The 15,082-nt window shown below is 35.8% G+C and overlaps 1 protein-coding gene across 11 annotated transcripts in view; it reads left to right on the top strand.

Annotated features, from left to right (window-relative positions):
- Positions 1–15,082, top strand: part of Trps1 (transcriptional repressor GATA binding 1) — a 229,393-nt gene that overhangs the window by 70,908 nt on the left and 143,403 nt on the right. For all 11 annotated transcript variants that reach the window (XM_048359238.1, XM_048359245.1, XM_048359249.1 and 8 more), the window contains one exon: positions 6,129–6,729. In XM_048359238.1, coding sequence (XP_048215195.1) covers positions 6,129–6,729 — 601 coding nt within the window. The remainder of the gene's footprint in view (positions 1–6,128; positions 6,730–15,082) is intronic.

The raw sequence follows: 15,082 nt of genomic DNA on the forward strand, positions 1-15,082 counted from the left end.
TATCTAGTTAGTTATAACATCTCTGAGACAGAATGTTACCAAGGATATTGTGGCTTGTCACTTTTATTTACATATTTTTATGTATGAGAAACTTTGGAAATGTACTAAAAACTGTGTAAGAGTGTTATCAAGTTTTGGAATAAGATGCATTTTATCCCTCTTTTTGATATTATTTTATATAAGTTAGTTCCCTCTTCTTATTTGCTTTCTCTTTTATAAGATGAATTATCTTTGTATTTTTAATATTTTCTAGAAAATATCTTCGAAAGCAAATTAGAAGTTGCAGTTTTACAGATCATAACATTAATAACATTTTCTTTGAGAAGTACACTGGAAAAAAAAAGCTTCTCTCCCCCCACTTAGTTACCACAAATGAGGAAATATTAGGTTATTTCAATTTACAAATGCAATATGAATGGACTGAAATACAATCTTATTTAGAATTCAATTTGATTGTGTTCTGTAAATTTGCCGACTCACTTAACTAAGGCCGAATACTCTGCTTCCAACTTCTATAAGATTGATCTGGTTATTAATCTATACCTCCTTTGTCCATCGGCTAGTCTCAACTGTCTTTCAGTCTGTCATTCCACAGGGGCAGTACATCACATATGCCTTACTTAACATATCAACCAAGTATATGGGGCAAAAATGACTACCTCTAATAGCTGTCACATCTAATGAGCTAAGTTTGAATAGAAGTATTTAATCACCTTCATTTACCCCACCTCCGTGATAAGTTTTCTGTAATTGTTTTACTCAGTAATTACCAAAATATACCCTTCAAAATCTAATTTATTAGTATTTATGATATATTTGCTCCTTTTCTTTGTTGGTTCGTTTTGCCATTGAAGAAAAGAACCATATTGTAAACTATTCAAAGTGAAACTCAAGTTATTAACTCAAGGAGAAAATTTCAAGTGATAGTTTAAATCAATGAAGTTAAGCTCTAAAGCAGGAAACACACCCTCCCTGAAGAAATAAACTTCAAATAAATTATCAGTCAAGTGAGTAGCATCGTTTAGCTGACTTATTTTTCTGGTAGCATTCCTTTGTCCTTTATGAATTGTGAAAATAATTTATAATAATCTTTAGTAATGAATGAGTGCTATTGTTGGGATAAAATGTGACTTGTGAACTGAATGCTCTTCAACAGTGCAAGAGAAGTTTGTACAGTTGGTATAAATGTTTCTCACAGGAAATGTATATGACTTGAAGTAAATACAATATGATAGCATTTTTTCTGGAAGAAAAAGGCAGATTTAGCTTTTAAATCATATTTTTTGATATATCTCTTGATTGTTTAATCAACGGGGTATGGGCCATACTGCGAAATATTAGGTAAGTACATACCATAGGTTTCATGAGACACATTTACACTAAAATAATATTTGTTTATTATTTGAAATTCAAATTCAGCTGAATTTAAATTCAACTGTTAGATTCAACTGTATTTAACCTGGCAACCTTAGACTGAGGGGACCTGTAAAATGACATCTTTTTTCCTCAGGTAGCAAGAGGAGAATGTTTGCTTTTCAGTTGGCAGAGGATATAGAAATGAAATTGATGCAAAGCTTACACTGTATTTGCAGTATCTTTTAAACTTGGCTTCATGCAGCTAGAACTTCTAGGAGTTGTTAAATAATGAAGTGTTTTCAGAGTGCCACGCAAAATGGGCCATTTGAAAAAGGTGTATGTACATCTTAATATTTCTTTCCTGCTTTATGACCCTACATATTAGGTTCAGCGTCCTGAACATCCCCAATTCTGTGGTGGTTTATTCATTTATTTAAGCAAGTATTTACTGACTATTGTGATGTTCTACATGGGGTTAATACACATCATTGTATAAGTTTTGGTCTCACTCTTATGGCAGTTAAAATATCATTGTAAAATAAATGTAGATTTGAATTATTAGATAATGAGGGCTGGGAATATAGCCTAGTGGCAAGAATGCTTGCCTAGTATACATAAAGCCCTGAGTTTGATTCCTCAGCACCACATAGATAGAAAACGGCCAGAAATGACATTGTGGCTCAAGTGGCAGAGAGCTTAGAGCAAAAAGAAGCCAGGGACAGTGCTCAGGCCCTGAGTTCTAGGCCCAGGACTGGCAAAACAACAACAACAACAAAAAAGATAATGAGTAACAGTAAAGTAGATGATGACATTTTAGGGCAATTCAGAAGACACAAATTTTATTCTTGGATTGATTCATTTGAGAAGTATTTATGGAGCAAAAGGTTCAGAGTGGGTTCTGAGAAATGGAAGAAAATGTCCCTGAAGGTCTTGGGACTTTTCATATTAATGCTAACAAACAGAAATGCATTTAATAGCTTAGAGGAGAATCCAAACTAACATAGCTTCAAAAGGATTAAACTGTACTTCTTGAGTAATATTTCTTACAACAGGGCTTTTCATAATCAGTTCTTACTCTTTGGAGGTTCATACTGAAGATCGTAATGAAGATCTTGTCAGTGATTACTGAGAAAATAATACACGTCAAAGACGATGTCCAAATCTATGAGGACCTAGATCCTGAATAAGCTAGACACATTGAATTTACTAGCAAACAACGTAGTATGAAATAGTATCCACAAAAAAGAGCAGAACTGAAATATATTTTCCTCAGGATGATGATGATGATGATGATGATGATGATGATGATGATGATGATGATGATGTTGATGTTGATGATGATGCAATTGTGTAAAGAGGTTTAAGTTGCATAATCAATATTACTTTCTGTCACGTGATCTATGATTTAGCTTCTTCATCTGCATACATGAATTGTCTAATAGTAAATAACTTCAAAGGGAAATTCTCAAACCATGAAATAGAAAAACAAATTGGTTTGGAAGTAATCTTGACAATATCACATTTGTGCTTTTAATATATATGGCTGTTAATATTAGCTCTATTGTCTGGAGCTTAAGTGACAAAGTGATACTGTTTACCAGGAAAATTTGTTTGAATATTCTATTATGTGCTGTACATGCATATATATTCATGCTGAGAATTCTTCTAAAGATCACGCATAATATCTTGAAGTTTATTCTGACCAGAGCAGTATGACATGTAACACCCAAGGTATGGTCCTATGCCTGCTAGAATTTGAGAGGCACGCTGAGCATTACTATAGGTTACTGAGAACTTCATAATGCTCCAAACATTGCAAAGTAATGTCTTTTAAGTATATCTATCTATATATATCTATATATCTGTCATTTATTTTGGATTGATATAAGGGGACGAGAGTTCTTCAAGTTTCATATGTACTTTGTGGAAATTACTAGTTTTTGTGTTACATACCCTAAGGACCAGGCTGGGGCTGGGAATAGGGCCTACTGGTAGAGTGCTTGGCTCACATACATGAAGCCCTAGGTTCTATTCCTCAGCACCACATATATAGAAAAAGCCGGAAGTGGCACTGTGGCTCAAGTGGTAGAGTGCTAGCCTTGAGCAAAAAGTATCTAGGGACAGAGCTCAAGCCCTGAGTCTAAGCCCCAGGACGGGCAAAATAAAAAGTAATAAATAAAGAAAAAATGTCTTTAAAAAACAAAGAAAATCATGGCTGTTGTCGTGATTTTTGCCAACAAAATTCTCTTTAAGCAGAAAAAGGAGATCTGGACCTCTGGTTTGCACAGTCTCTTTTGAAAGCTATTATTGTCCTCAGTCTTTAAAATATCAGTCAGGGGACTTTTGCCAGACATACACTTTCATTTTCCATATGTTCTGCAGTTTCATTTATCTTTATATAATGTTCATCATTTAGGGATAGAAACAACATTGACCTGGGAGTTGGAAGCCATGGATGTAGGCTAAGTTTGTAAAGCACTATTTCTCCACCTCACTTTCTGTACAGTAGGCCTTAGACCTCAGAGTCTGTAGGTTCATATAGGTGTGAGTGCTTTCCAAAGGCAAAATGGGTGAACCTAGTTTGGTTCTGCAATTTCTGTTTCACATCTTTCTTGTTAAAATGTATTTTTCTTTACAGTCTTTACTGAGAAGTTTCCTCTGAGATGTCTGCTTCCAATTTGCTCTATGCTCATCACACTGTGCCGTGGATTCTGATAGTGTTAGCATCTGCACCTGCACCCTGGCTGGGTTTTGGAGGTGGTTAGAGCAAGAACTCCTGCATGGAGTCCATAAGAGAAACTCTTCATGAGACCTAACAAGAGTCAGTCCAATGGAGCTCACATTCCAAACTAGAAAAACACCCCACCCTCGTGTGGCAGGCTGTGATGAACTCATTTCGGGGTTGTGATTAGAACTTTGTATAGATGAGAGGGGCTGGGGATATGGCCTAGTGGCAAGAGAGCTTGCCTCGTATACATGAGGCCCTGGGTTCGATTCCCCAGCACCACATATACAGAAAACGGCCAGAAGTGGCGCTGTGGCTCAAGTGGCAGAGTGCTAGCCTTGAGCAAAAGGAAGCCAGGGAAGCTCAGGCCCTGAGTCCAAGGCCCAGTACTGGCCAAAAAAATAAGAACTTTGTATAGATGAGAAAGGTATTGGTTAAATGATGAGTCTTGGTTTGTTACAGTAATTGATTGGGTTAAGGGATGGGCAGTTCAAGGATATTTCCAGACCTCAGAATAAGTAGATATAGAATCTTTGGGTGATCCTGCTAGCTTGTTCATTGGAATCCCGTCTTTTATTATTTCCCTTTATCCACATTGACCACTTTCCAGTATCTCAGACTTTGTAGAATGTGCTTCCTTTTCTCTTTTACTTCTAACACTTAGCGCTCCTTTTTTCCCCAGTTATATTTACTAACATGGTTTTCTGTGGCTTTAATTATCTTCAAGTAGTTATACAACTCCATTTTATTCTTTGATTTTTTTTAACCTTCCTCCCTCAGAAAAATCTACATGTCCATCATAAGCAGCCTCTCTTGATCTCCTTCCCTTTACAACCATCCTATCCATGTACTCTTAGCACATATCACATAACTATTTATAGTTGTACATGAAGCTTTAGTCATTCCTCCTTAAATTCTTCCTGCAAGGTGGGCAAGGAACATCTATCAATATGTAAATATCTGGCAAATGAATTGATTAGCTGATCTTGAAATAGCTTTAAGTGACAACTGATCATTTTGTTAACTCTGTTGGTAATTCATATGTTAGGGGAGTAGAAAGTCTTTGTATGTAGCATTTATTTAGGGTCAAAAAAGGCTTTTATAGTTGAAGAAAGACTACCTTATTCTAAATCATGTGTATACTTTTCTGGCATGCTTTTTACAATAACGAATCTCCATTGTTCTTTGTTAATCAAGCATATCCTAATATAGCATAGTGTTCCCTTTAGATATTTTGAGATCTGATAAGTTGTTTTGTTTTATGTCTTAAAAAGCACATCTGTGCAAAGAATAGCATTGCATTTGATATCCAGAGGATACTCAGTTTGTTCAGTGATATATGTTCTTATAGATAGATAGAATTTGTTTAGAAAACTCTTGTTATTTCCCTGTATCTTATTTTCTCGATTATATAGCTCAGATAGCTTATTGGCTAACTGAATTTACATTTATCATTGAAAAAACACACTTGTAACACCTTGAGTTTATCTTAATATATGTAAAAGCTGTACTAAGGACTTCTGCATTAGAAATGTAAATGTACTTATACTGAAAAACAGCATCACTTTAGTTTAACATCACTTTAAATAAACAGAAAGTGAAATCTATTGGTGAAATCAGGTGTAAAAACATATGCATATTGACTTAACTCATACTGAATTGATGATTATGCATCAAGAGAAAATGAAGAGAGAGGTAATTCGATAATAAAGCCAGCCAGCCAGTTTTAATGCTAATCAGCTGGAATGTAGGCTCAAAAGTGTGCCTGTGTGCATGCATGGGTGCGTGTCAGTGTGTGTCTGTGTGTGTGTGTGTGTGTTGCATATGTGTACCTGTTACTTGCTCATATAACTGAAAACGAACTCCACATTCTTTATATCAAATTAGAAATACCATTTCATTAAATTACAATTTCTGGATGTTGAGAATACTGCAATTCTATCTACTGCATAGCTTGGAATAAAATTCAGGTGTTTAAAGTCTATTTTAAAACTGCAGTCTCTGTTCAGAATACAGGTTCTCCCTTGACTGTTTTCTTCTTTTCCAGGAGAGCACACAGCTGCTACAAATGCCGCCAGTGCAGTTTCACAGCTGCTGACACACAGTCACTATTGGAGCACTTCAACACCATCCACTGCCAGGAACAGGACATCACTACAGCCAATGGTGAAGAGGAGAGCCATGCCATCTCCACCATCAAGGAGGAGCCCAAAATGGACCTCAAGGTCTACAGTCTGCTAAACCCAGACTCTAAAATGGGAGAGCCCGTGTCTGAGAGTGTGGTGAAGAGGGAGAAGCTGGATGATAAGGAAGGACTCAAAGACAAAGTTTGGACTGAGAGTTCCAGTGATGACCTGCGCAGTGTGGCTTGGCGGGGCGCTGACATCCTCCGGGGCAGCCCATCCTACGCTCAAGCAAGCCTGGGGCTCCTCACGCCTGTGTCTGGCACTCAAGAGCAGACAAAGACTCTGAGGGATAGCCCCAATGTTGAAGCTGCCCACCTGGCCAGACCTATTTACGGCTTGGCTGTGGAGACCAAGGGATTCCTTCAAGGTGTGCCAGCTGGGGAGAAGTCTGGGTCTCTCACCTCGCAGTTTCCCGCCTCAGGAGAAAACAAGTCCAAGGATGAATCTCAGTCCCTGTTACGGGTAGGAAGGTTTAATTTTTAAATGGTTCCTATATTTTAAAGGGAAAATGGGTGGTGAGGGGACGATGGGGTGGGTACACTCTCTCTCTCTCTCTCTCTCTCTCTCTCTCTCTCTCTCTCTCTCTCTCTCTCTCTCAATGTATTGCTATGTTTTGTGACATCCTATTAAATAGACTGTATCCATGGAGGAGTTTACACTGATAAAGGTATAGGGGCAGAAAGCAGCTCATGTGCTGTTTGTGTATATTGTACACATACGTGATACCCTAGATAGGCAGTCGCTTGTTTATCTTTGCTCTTAGATCCAATTGAATGTTGGTTCATCCATGGCTCCTGATTATGCAAAACAGACAAGCTGCCTTTGGGAGCAGGGAAGTTTCACATCTTTTCAGATAACCAAATGACTTTTCAAAGTGTAAGGTGGTATGATCCAATCTATGACTGAATAAGAAAGTTAGTAGAGATGTAAATCACAAGAAGGTAAACCGAATTGAGATGGTGAATACAGACAGGTTTTTTGTTTTGTTTTTCTGTTGGTCTGGGTGGGGTCATTGTCCCTGAATTCTGTGCTGCAGGCTAGTGCTCTACCACTTTAAGCCACAGCGCCACCTCCGGTTTTCTGGTGGTTAATTGCACATAGAGTCTTATGGACTTTCTTGCCTGGGCTCGCTTTCTACCACAGTTCTCAGATCTCAGCCACCTCAGGAAGTAGAAATGCACTACTGGCTCCCAGCTAGGTTGTGGAGTTTTTTGTTTTTTTAATTTTATTTTAAACTCATAGTATACCTATGTGGAAACAACAATGCCTACATCCAGTGCCAAGAAGAAAGGAAAAAATAGAAAAAAAGAAACATGAATTCTCAGATGTCTGCCCATGAACAGTGTGAATAATGTGCATTTTTATTTTTATTTATTTTTTATTATCAAGACCTACTAGGGAGAAAGAGAGTCTCCTGGGAACAAACAAAACCAAATTTTTCAGTAAGGGGAAAGAAAAAAATATATGTTTCTGTCTGTCTTCAAGTCTATGTTGTAGACATAGCATTGTCAAGAAATAACGTGAGGTTTTGAAAATTCAGAAGCTCCCAGTAAGTGATACTTGATTTCTGCCTAAAGCACTGTCATGTCAACATTTCACCTTAATGCTGAGAAAAAAAAGCGTTCTGGATGATTTTGGTAGCTGTGTTCTTAGCTAACCTTTCCAAAAAATGCAGTTAGGGAAGAATTCAGTCATTCCAATGCTCTGACCTGTAAGATGTTCCTGCCTAGATGGATTCTTGGGAGATGAAAAAAAAATGCTCTTCTCCAAGTCTGCTTAGCTGCTCTGCCTCTCATTTCCTGCAGATTCTCTAAAGCCTGTCAGCACTGCTCAGGTATTCTGTGCTTGATTTGTGGACTACCCCTTAGAACTGCAGTTAATTATAAAAGTTGTTATGTTTCCTGCCATGGACAAGCTCAGGAGCTTAAGAGAAGGTCTTGAATACAGAAGAGGAAATGCTCCTGTACCCCAGGAAACAAAACATCTATTCTGCATGGAAGGAGCACTTTTCTCCTGAGTCACTTTGGAAAGAAGAAAGATAGTTGATATACTTTTCAGGAGTAGGTTCAAATGGGGGAATTTGGTTCAAATAATTGCATAGAGAGCTGTCATTTATATAATTGTAAAGCACTCACTGTTTTCTATATATCCATACATTTCTGGAATCACAGGCCCTTTCTGGCTTCTGGTTCTAAGGTAAGGATGAATGTTAGGCATTTTGTTAATTTCATAACACGTCATTGGAGTGGAGGGCCCATAGGTGCTTTCTACCATAGAGCAATAAAGCCCTTCTCTTCGGCTCAAATTTGTTTTTATCTGCAACAAATTGTGTGACTCTTTTTGGTTATAGAACCAAAAAGATGATATACCACCTTTTTAGCTACCTTTTTTATGTTCTGTATCCTATAAGAATTAGAATAATAACTAATGAAGCAATAGTAGGGAAAAACAAAAGTATTAGTGGGCGAGGGTAATAGCGATCATAGAGTTCTTTTGCTCTGTGTCTCCATGTTCTTAATTTTCTGACTTAAGTTCCTATTACATTTCATGCCTCTGTTTCAGTTCCTCCATGTTAGGTGCTGAGGCAAGAAATCCTCAATGGGAGATTCCTTAAGCCATGTACTACAGCGAATAGCCAGATCTTAACCTGTGATTCATGATCTTTTTAGAGCTGTTATCTACCAAATTTCATACTACACACAAACATATACATACAGCTACATACATAGATACATACATATCTTCTTATAAGCATGGGTCATTATTGTGTGATTTAAAAATCGAGCCTCTATGTTTACATTTTATGTTTGTATAGCGGTGGGTGTTTTTTTTTGGTTGTTTAATTTAAATGGTCAGATGAAATAGGAAGAGTAGACAGTTGATTTATTGTGGAATATTTAGTTTGTTAAGTGAATTAAAAAATTTTTGACTGGTAGGTATTTTTGCTAATGAGCTTGTAAAGACAACTTAGAGAATTAAGAAGTCAAGCCACTAATGACTGGGAAATTAGTCTCAAGTTGTTATAGCAAATACACCAGATACATTATTTCTCAGTTTATTATCCTACATCAGGGAGAGAAAATTTAGGAGAATACCATTGGCAGCTTTACCATGTACCTTAATTTTGTAGATACAAGGGTATAGTTTTGAGTAGAGATATCCTGTAGTTATTTGTAAGTATGTGATAAAAATACACGTATGTATGTTTGTAATAAAAATATTGATCTATTCAAATATAAGATCGAAATTTAACTACTTTGCTGTTGAGCATGTTTATTTCAAAATAGGAAGCTATTTAATAGAAATGGAGATTAATGGGCTCTAAAATTATTTATTTATTATTTATGATGGTTTGAACTCAGGACTCCTGTTTGCTTAGCTAATGCTCTACCAGTTGAGCTGCTCTTCTTGTCTGGCTTTTTGCTGGTTATTTTTGGAGCTGAAGTCTTATTTTTGGAGACAGAATTTTCTGTTCATGCTAGTTTTCAAGCTACAATTTTGAGAATCTTGCAGTCTGAATACTTAGAGTCATAGTTATAAACTACGAGAGCACAGCTTAAAAGTTCTTTTTAAAAATAAGTAGTACATTTAATGTAGCATTAATATAATAATGTAACTATTTGGTTTTTGCATAGAATTCTTAATACTAAGAATGAAAACTTAATCATCTTTAAATTAATGCTGTGGCAAATGATAGCCAGAGTTAAGTTTAGAAAAAGAGTTCAATAACACATTGATTTAAAATAGTTTAACAATATGTGATAAAAATGGAAATTTTGTATACATAGACTGAGTATAATTAGGATTTTGTCACAAAGCACATGGTAATAATGTTGCCTTCAAAGAATATTAATCTTTCTGATGCATTTTTTGTAATGACAAGTTGTTCTATTCCTGAAAGGGAGGAAGGAAATATAAGAATCACAAGAGCTGAAATTTCACAATGTTTTCTGTGCTAGCATTAGTTCCTTTCTCTGGCTTTGTTTTGAACTCTCTTTCTCTTGTCTAGGTTAATATTTGCCTCATACCTTAAATATGGGATCATTTATGTTTGTTTTTATTTAGTAAATGCCTTCACATTTTCACCTTGTTATTATGAAAGTGAACTTGTTATAGAATTTTTTTAGAGGGTTAATGTTACCTTTGTAGACCATGATGCTTTAAGCAAATACCATAAGTTCTAGCTTACAAATTGATTTATGTTGATGGGCTAGGAATATGGCCTAGTGGCAAAAAAAAGTGCTTGCCTCGTATGCATGAAGCCCTGGGTTCAATTCCTCAGCACCACATATATAGAAAAAGCCAGAAGCCACACTGTGGCTCAAGTGGCAGAGTGCTAGCCTTCAGCAAAAAGAAACTGGGGACAGTGCTTAGGTACTGAGTCCAAGCCCTAGGACTGGCAAATAAATAAATAAAATTGATTTATGTTGAGTATTTATGTTGCATATTAGCAACATAAATATTGCTGTAAATATTTGAGGACTTTTTATGTTGTGAGAAGAACTATTAAATCTTTTAGAATTGTTGCTAGAAATGATTAAAACTTATATTAGAACTCTATATATTAAAAGTTCTACCATCTATCTTAGAAAATATAGATAAGCTCCTGAAAATGTTCACCAGAACTTAATATGTTGGACACCTCATGTTTTTATTTAGACTTCAAATTTGAGTCTATAAAGGGCTTAATATATTTACCATAATCTATCGAGGGTAAAAGTCAATTTTGTCAATATTTGTTTTTTCATTTTAAAATACTATAATGTAGTCAGGACTGACTGGTGAGTAGTTTTGTCTCCTTTTTGACAGTTTCTTCTATATTTTAATAGTTATACAGATGTGTGTATTGATTTACTTTTAGGCAAACTCTTATGTAGTAATAAATATATTAGTCTTGTTTTTCCTAGATAATCCATTCTGGATTTTATTGTTGCAGTGGAATTTTTGCTTGGGATTTTATGACAGAAAATTTCATCTCTCATCTGGTAACCATGTGCACAGGGATTAAATAAATTTGGTTGTTACATTTTACAAAGATTTTTGTCAATGTCAAATGGATTTTCCATTTGTTACTAACATGCTAAAGTATAATGAAGTTTTATGACTAAATCTATTGGAGGAGCTTATGAGGAACCAAAAATTCAGGTGAATTCTTTCTCACCATTTGATAACTTATTGGCTTAAACCCTTCCTTAGGTTCTGACGCCCAAGTTATTAGACTACTATTTTTTTCTGAGATCATTAGACTACCATTTTTCATACACCTAGGGGAACACGTAGCTTCTTTGAAATTGATTTTGGTTTCCTGCTTAAATGAATCTAGGAAAGTGTGTCAGTTTTAACATCCACATGTTGTGCCTGTCCATTTCAGTAGGGATATTTAGCAGCGGGGATGTGAGCGTGGAGCTCCAAGTTCTGTGAGTTGAGTTCCAAGCTAGGCCATTTGCCCATAAAAGCAAGGCCTCCCAGGAACTTTGTTCATCTCTCTCTGACAGAGGATCTTACTGCCTGCTATGCTCTCAGGAGGGCTCTGCAGCTTAGTTAATTAATGTTTGTTATCCCATTTGAGATCCTCAGATGCAGAGTGCTAGATAAGTGAAAGGAGCCTGCTTATTTGTTCATGTTGTCAATGTGATACCAAGCCAGTACAATGTAGACATTATTTCTACCTTTCTTTAGTGGTGTTAAATTTACAGTTTAAAGGTTGTTGATACCAGGACAGTCTATTCAGATGCAAAAATGTTCTCTTGGGGACAGTCTATTGGCAGCCAAGCAGACCTTCAACTAAGCAACTTTATTGAATGCCTTTACAACGACTGACAGGAGACCACAGGAACTTTTTGAAACTAAAGATGATCTCAAGTGAATAGAGACATTTGTTGTTTTTTTAAGTTGTTGTTGTATTTAGTGTAAAGAAAAGTAGAATTCCACTAATAATTTTCTTTAAATATTTATATAAAGAATCATTTTCCTTAATATCTTTCAGCTTTTTATTATGTATATGTTCATTCACACAAGTACCAAACTACATCAAGAAAAAAAGAATATTCCTCTCTAAATCACAGCTGTGAAACAGCAATTTTAAAGCCATGTTGATGGTGTTTCTCTTTAGGATATACTAAGGAAAATATACCTATTAAAAACTACATAGAATATCCAGAAATACTCATAGAACTAGTCTTTGTGCTTCTCTGTGCTTCATTCTGTTCTGTATTGATTTATTTCTGTTGGTTTCCATTAAGAAAAGCTACAGTTTAAACTCATCTCTATTGCAGTGTTGAAAAAGTAAAGTCTGTGCATTGAATTGTTTATGTGAAATAGCAAGTGCTACCATTTAAATTGTTTTTACTCATGGAAATTTTGGCAGCTTTTCTTTTGTGTACTGATTATTCATCTTTTCCTTGGGTATATGGTTTCTGATAAAAAAACAACAAAATGATGCACATATAAATTTGGTCTATTAAAATTGATTGCTGGTGACTTTCTAGTTGGCTAATTTCATTTTGTAAGTTGGTTCTTAGAGCTGAAGTTCTTTGGTGAAGCCTTGCCCTCTTGGTTGTAACCTAGACTGTTAAGTCTGGCAGAGTTTCTAAGGCAGAGGAAGCAGATATATCTTCGTGAATTGGGCTGTAGTTTGTAGGCAGTGTGGAAAGCGATCCTTTAGCTCATATCTATTTGTTATTTCCTGTGTAATCTATTGCTCAGCTTCTTTTCTTTTCGTTTTTTTTTTTTCTCCATAGACTGAGTGAGTCAGGAGATACTAGGGTCCCCAAAGAGAAGCACTGTTGGACTTGTTTAGATGGTGGAAGAAAAAGCAGCCCAAGTTTCAGGAACACAGGTGCAGAATGTCAGCCATAGATACTGTCCCAATGTGAATCTAGAAAGTTTTTTTGTTTGTTTGTTTTGTTTCTTTTTTTTTTTTTTTTGCCAATGCGCAGTCTGATGGCTGTACTGGAAGTGCTGTCTACCAAAAATTCCACATTTTCTTAAATCTGGAATTTTCGTGGGTTTTGTTACTTGCTTCCATCAGGAAAGTATTGTCCTATTCTTTAGTTCTCTCTTCCTATCAATTGTCTTCATGACATTTAAACCTTTATAGACAGGAGCATTGCTCATAGGACCAGCCTGCCAAGGAACCGCAGACTGGTTAATGCTGAATCTCCTGTGATTATTAATGCAAGGAAATGAAGTGTTTGGCTTTTTTTTTTTTTTAGCAAACTTATCTTCATCTTGGAGAAGTAACATCACTCACAGATTTTATAACTTGCTGCAGTTTATAAATATCACAGATATGGAATATGAGCCTATTTTGGAAAGAAAGAACAACAGTATTTTATTGCATATTTTGTTTAAAATGCAATCAGTGCTAAGGTAAAATAATATTAACTTTCTTTTTTTTTTAAGCATATGACACTTAGGATATTTGCCATCATTATTCAAGCCAGAATGACCAAATACCTTCGTGGTATAATTTTACACTTAAGTTAAAAGTAGTTTTTCAATTTTGGAGATTTAATTTAGGCATATTCATTAGGAAAAGCAGAAAATATTTCATACCATGGGAATATATTCATCAGTGATAGTGTGTCATGTGTATATTGATGCATTTTGAAACTTTTAAGAACCAAAATCTAAAATTTTAGATGTTGATTTGCAAAGAGATACCATTCATTTGATGTGTATGTTCTTAAGTATGACTTTACACAAATAACTGCCACATATACAATTTTTAAGGATTATATTCTTTTTTTTTTCTTATACCAATACTAGTACTCAAACTCAAGTCATGGTTGATATCTCTTTCCATTTTTGCTCAAGATTGGCATGATACCACTTGAGCCACCGTATCACTTTCTGGTTTTTGGTGGCTAATTGTGGTTGGGTTTTTTTTTTTAAACTGTATTTTTTTGTGTTTTCTCTTTTGGTACTGGGGATCGAACCCAGGACGTTGCACTTGCTAGGCAAGCACTTTGCCACTGAGCTACATCCCAGCCCTTTGGTGGCTAATTGGAGATAAGCTTTTCATAGACTTTCCTATCTACACTAGATTCAAACCTGCATCCTCAGATCTCAGCCTTTTGCGTGTCTAGGGTTATAGTTGTGTGCCACTGGTGCCCAGTTAAGGATGATAGTTTTGGAGCTTATTTTATACAAGAAAGCTCATTCCTTGGAAATAACCACGTTACACAGAATCATATTTTAGAGGGCTTCTTATGAGTGAGGATAAAGGAAAGACGAACAATGTGAAATAAATACTATCTGGTGAGAATATGACATGCTTACAGTTTCTTTCCTCAGTTTCTTAGCATTATGGGTTGATGCCTGTTTTGTGCTCTGTCAGATGTTCAAATCAAGATTTTGGATGCAGAAACTAATTTTAGTAGGTGGGTGCAAATTTCTTATGAGTCCATGAATAGACTTTAATCCCAGCTGTTTCATTACAATTATAAAAATAAAATTGGCTGTGAATCACTCAAACTCCCTTTAATGGATGTGAATAGCTCAGATTCATCCCACTGAAGTCTTAAATCTATAAACCTATCTTAGTTCTTTATGTTGTTTCAAGTTACTATCTCATTATTCACAGATGAATTATGTGAAGTATGGGTGGTCATGATGAAAGTGACCACATTTGTACTGAATGCCTATGATTGTCAGGGGAGGAGTTGGCCTCAAGGGTAAATTTGGGGTTGGAGTGGAAAAAGAAATTTAAAGAGTATAGGAATGTAGTAAAGGATGTGAAATTATTGTTTCCTACCATTTTCTTTCTGAATAAAATGGTATGTTCATTATAGGCACTTTTAGATAATATTTA

This window comes from Perognathus longimembris, chromosome 12 (assembly GCF_023159225.1).
Source record: "Perognathus longimembris pacificus isolate PPM17 chromosome 12, ASM2315922v1, whole genome shotgun sequence".
NCBI classification, from domain to species: Eukaryota; Metazoa; Chordata; class Mammalia; order Rodentia; family Heteromyidae; genus Perognathus; species Perognathus longimembris.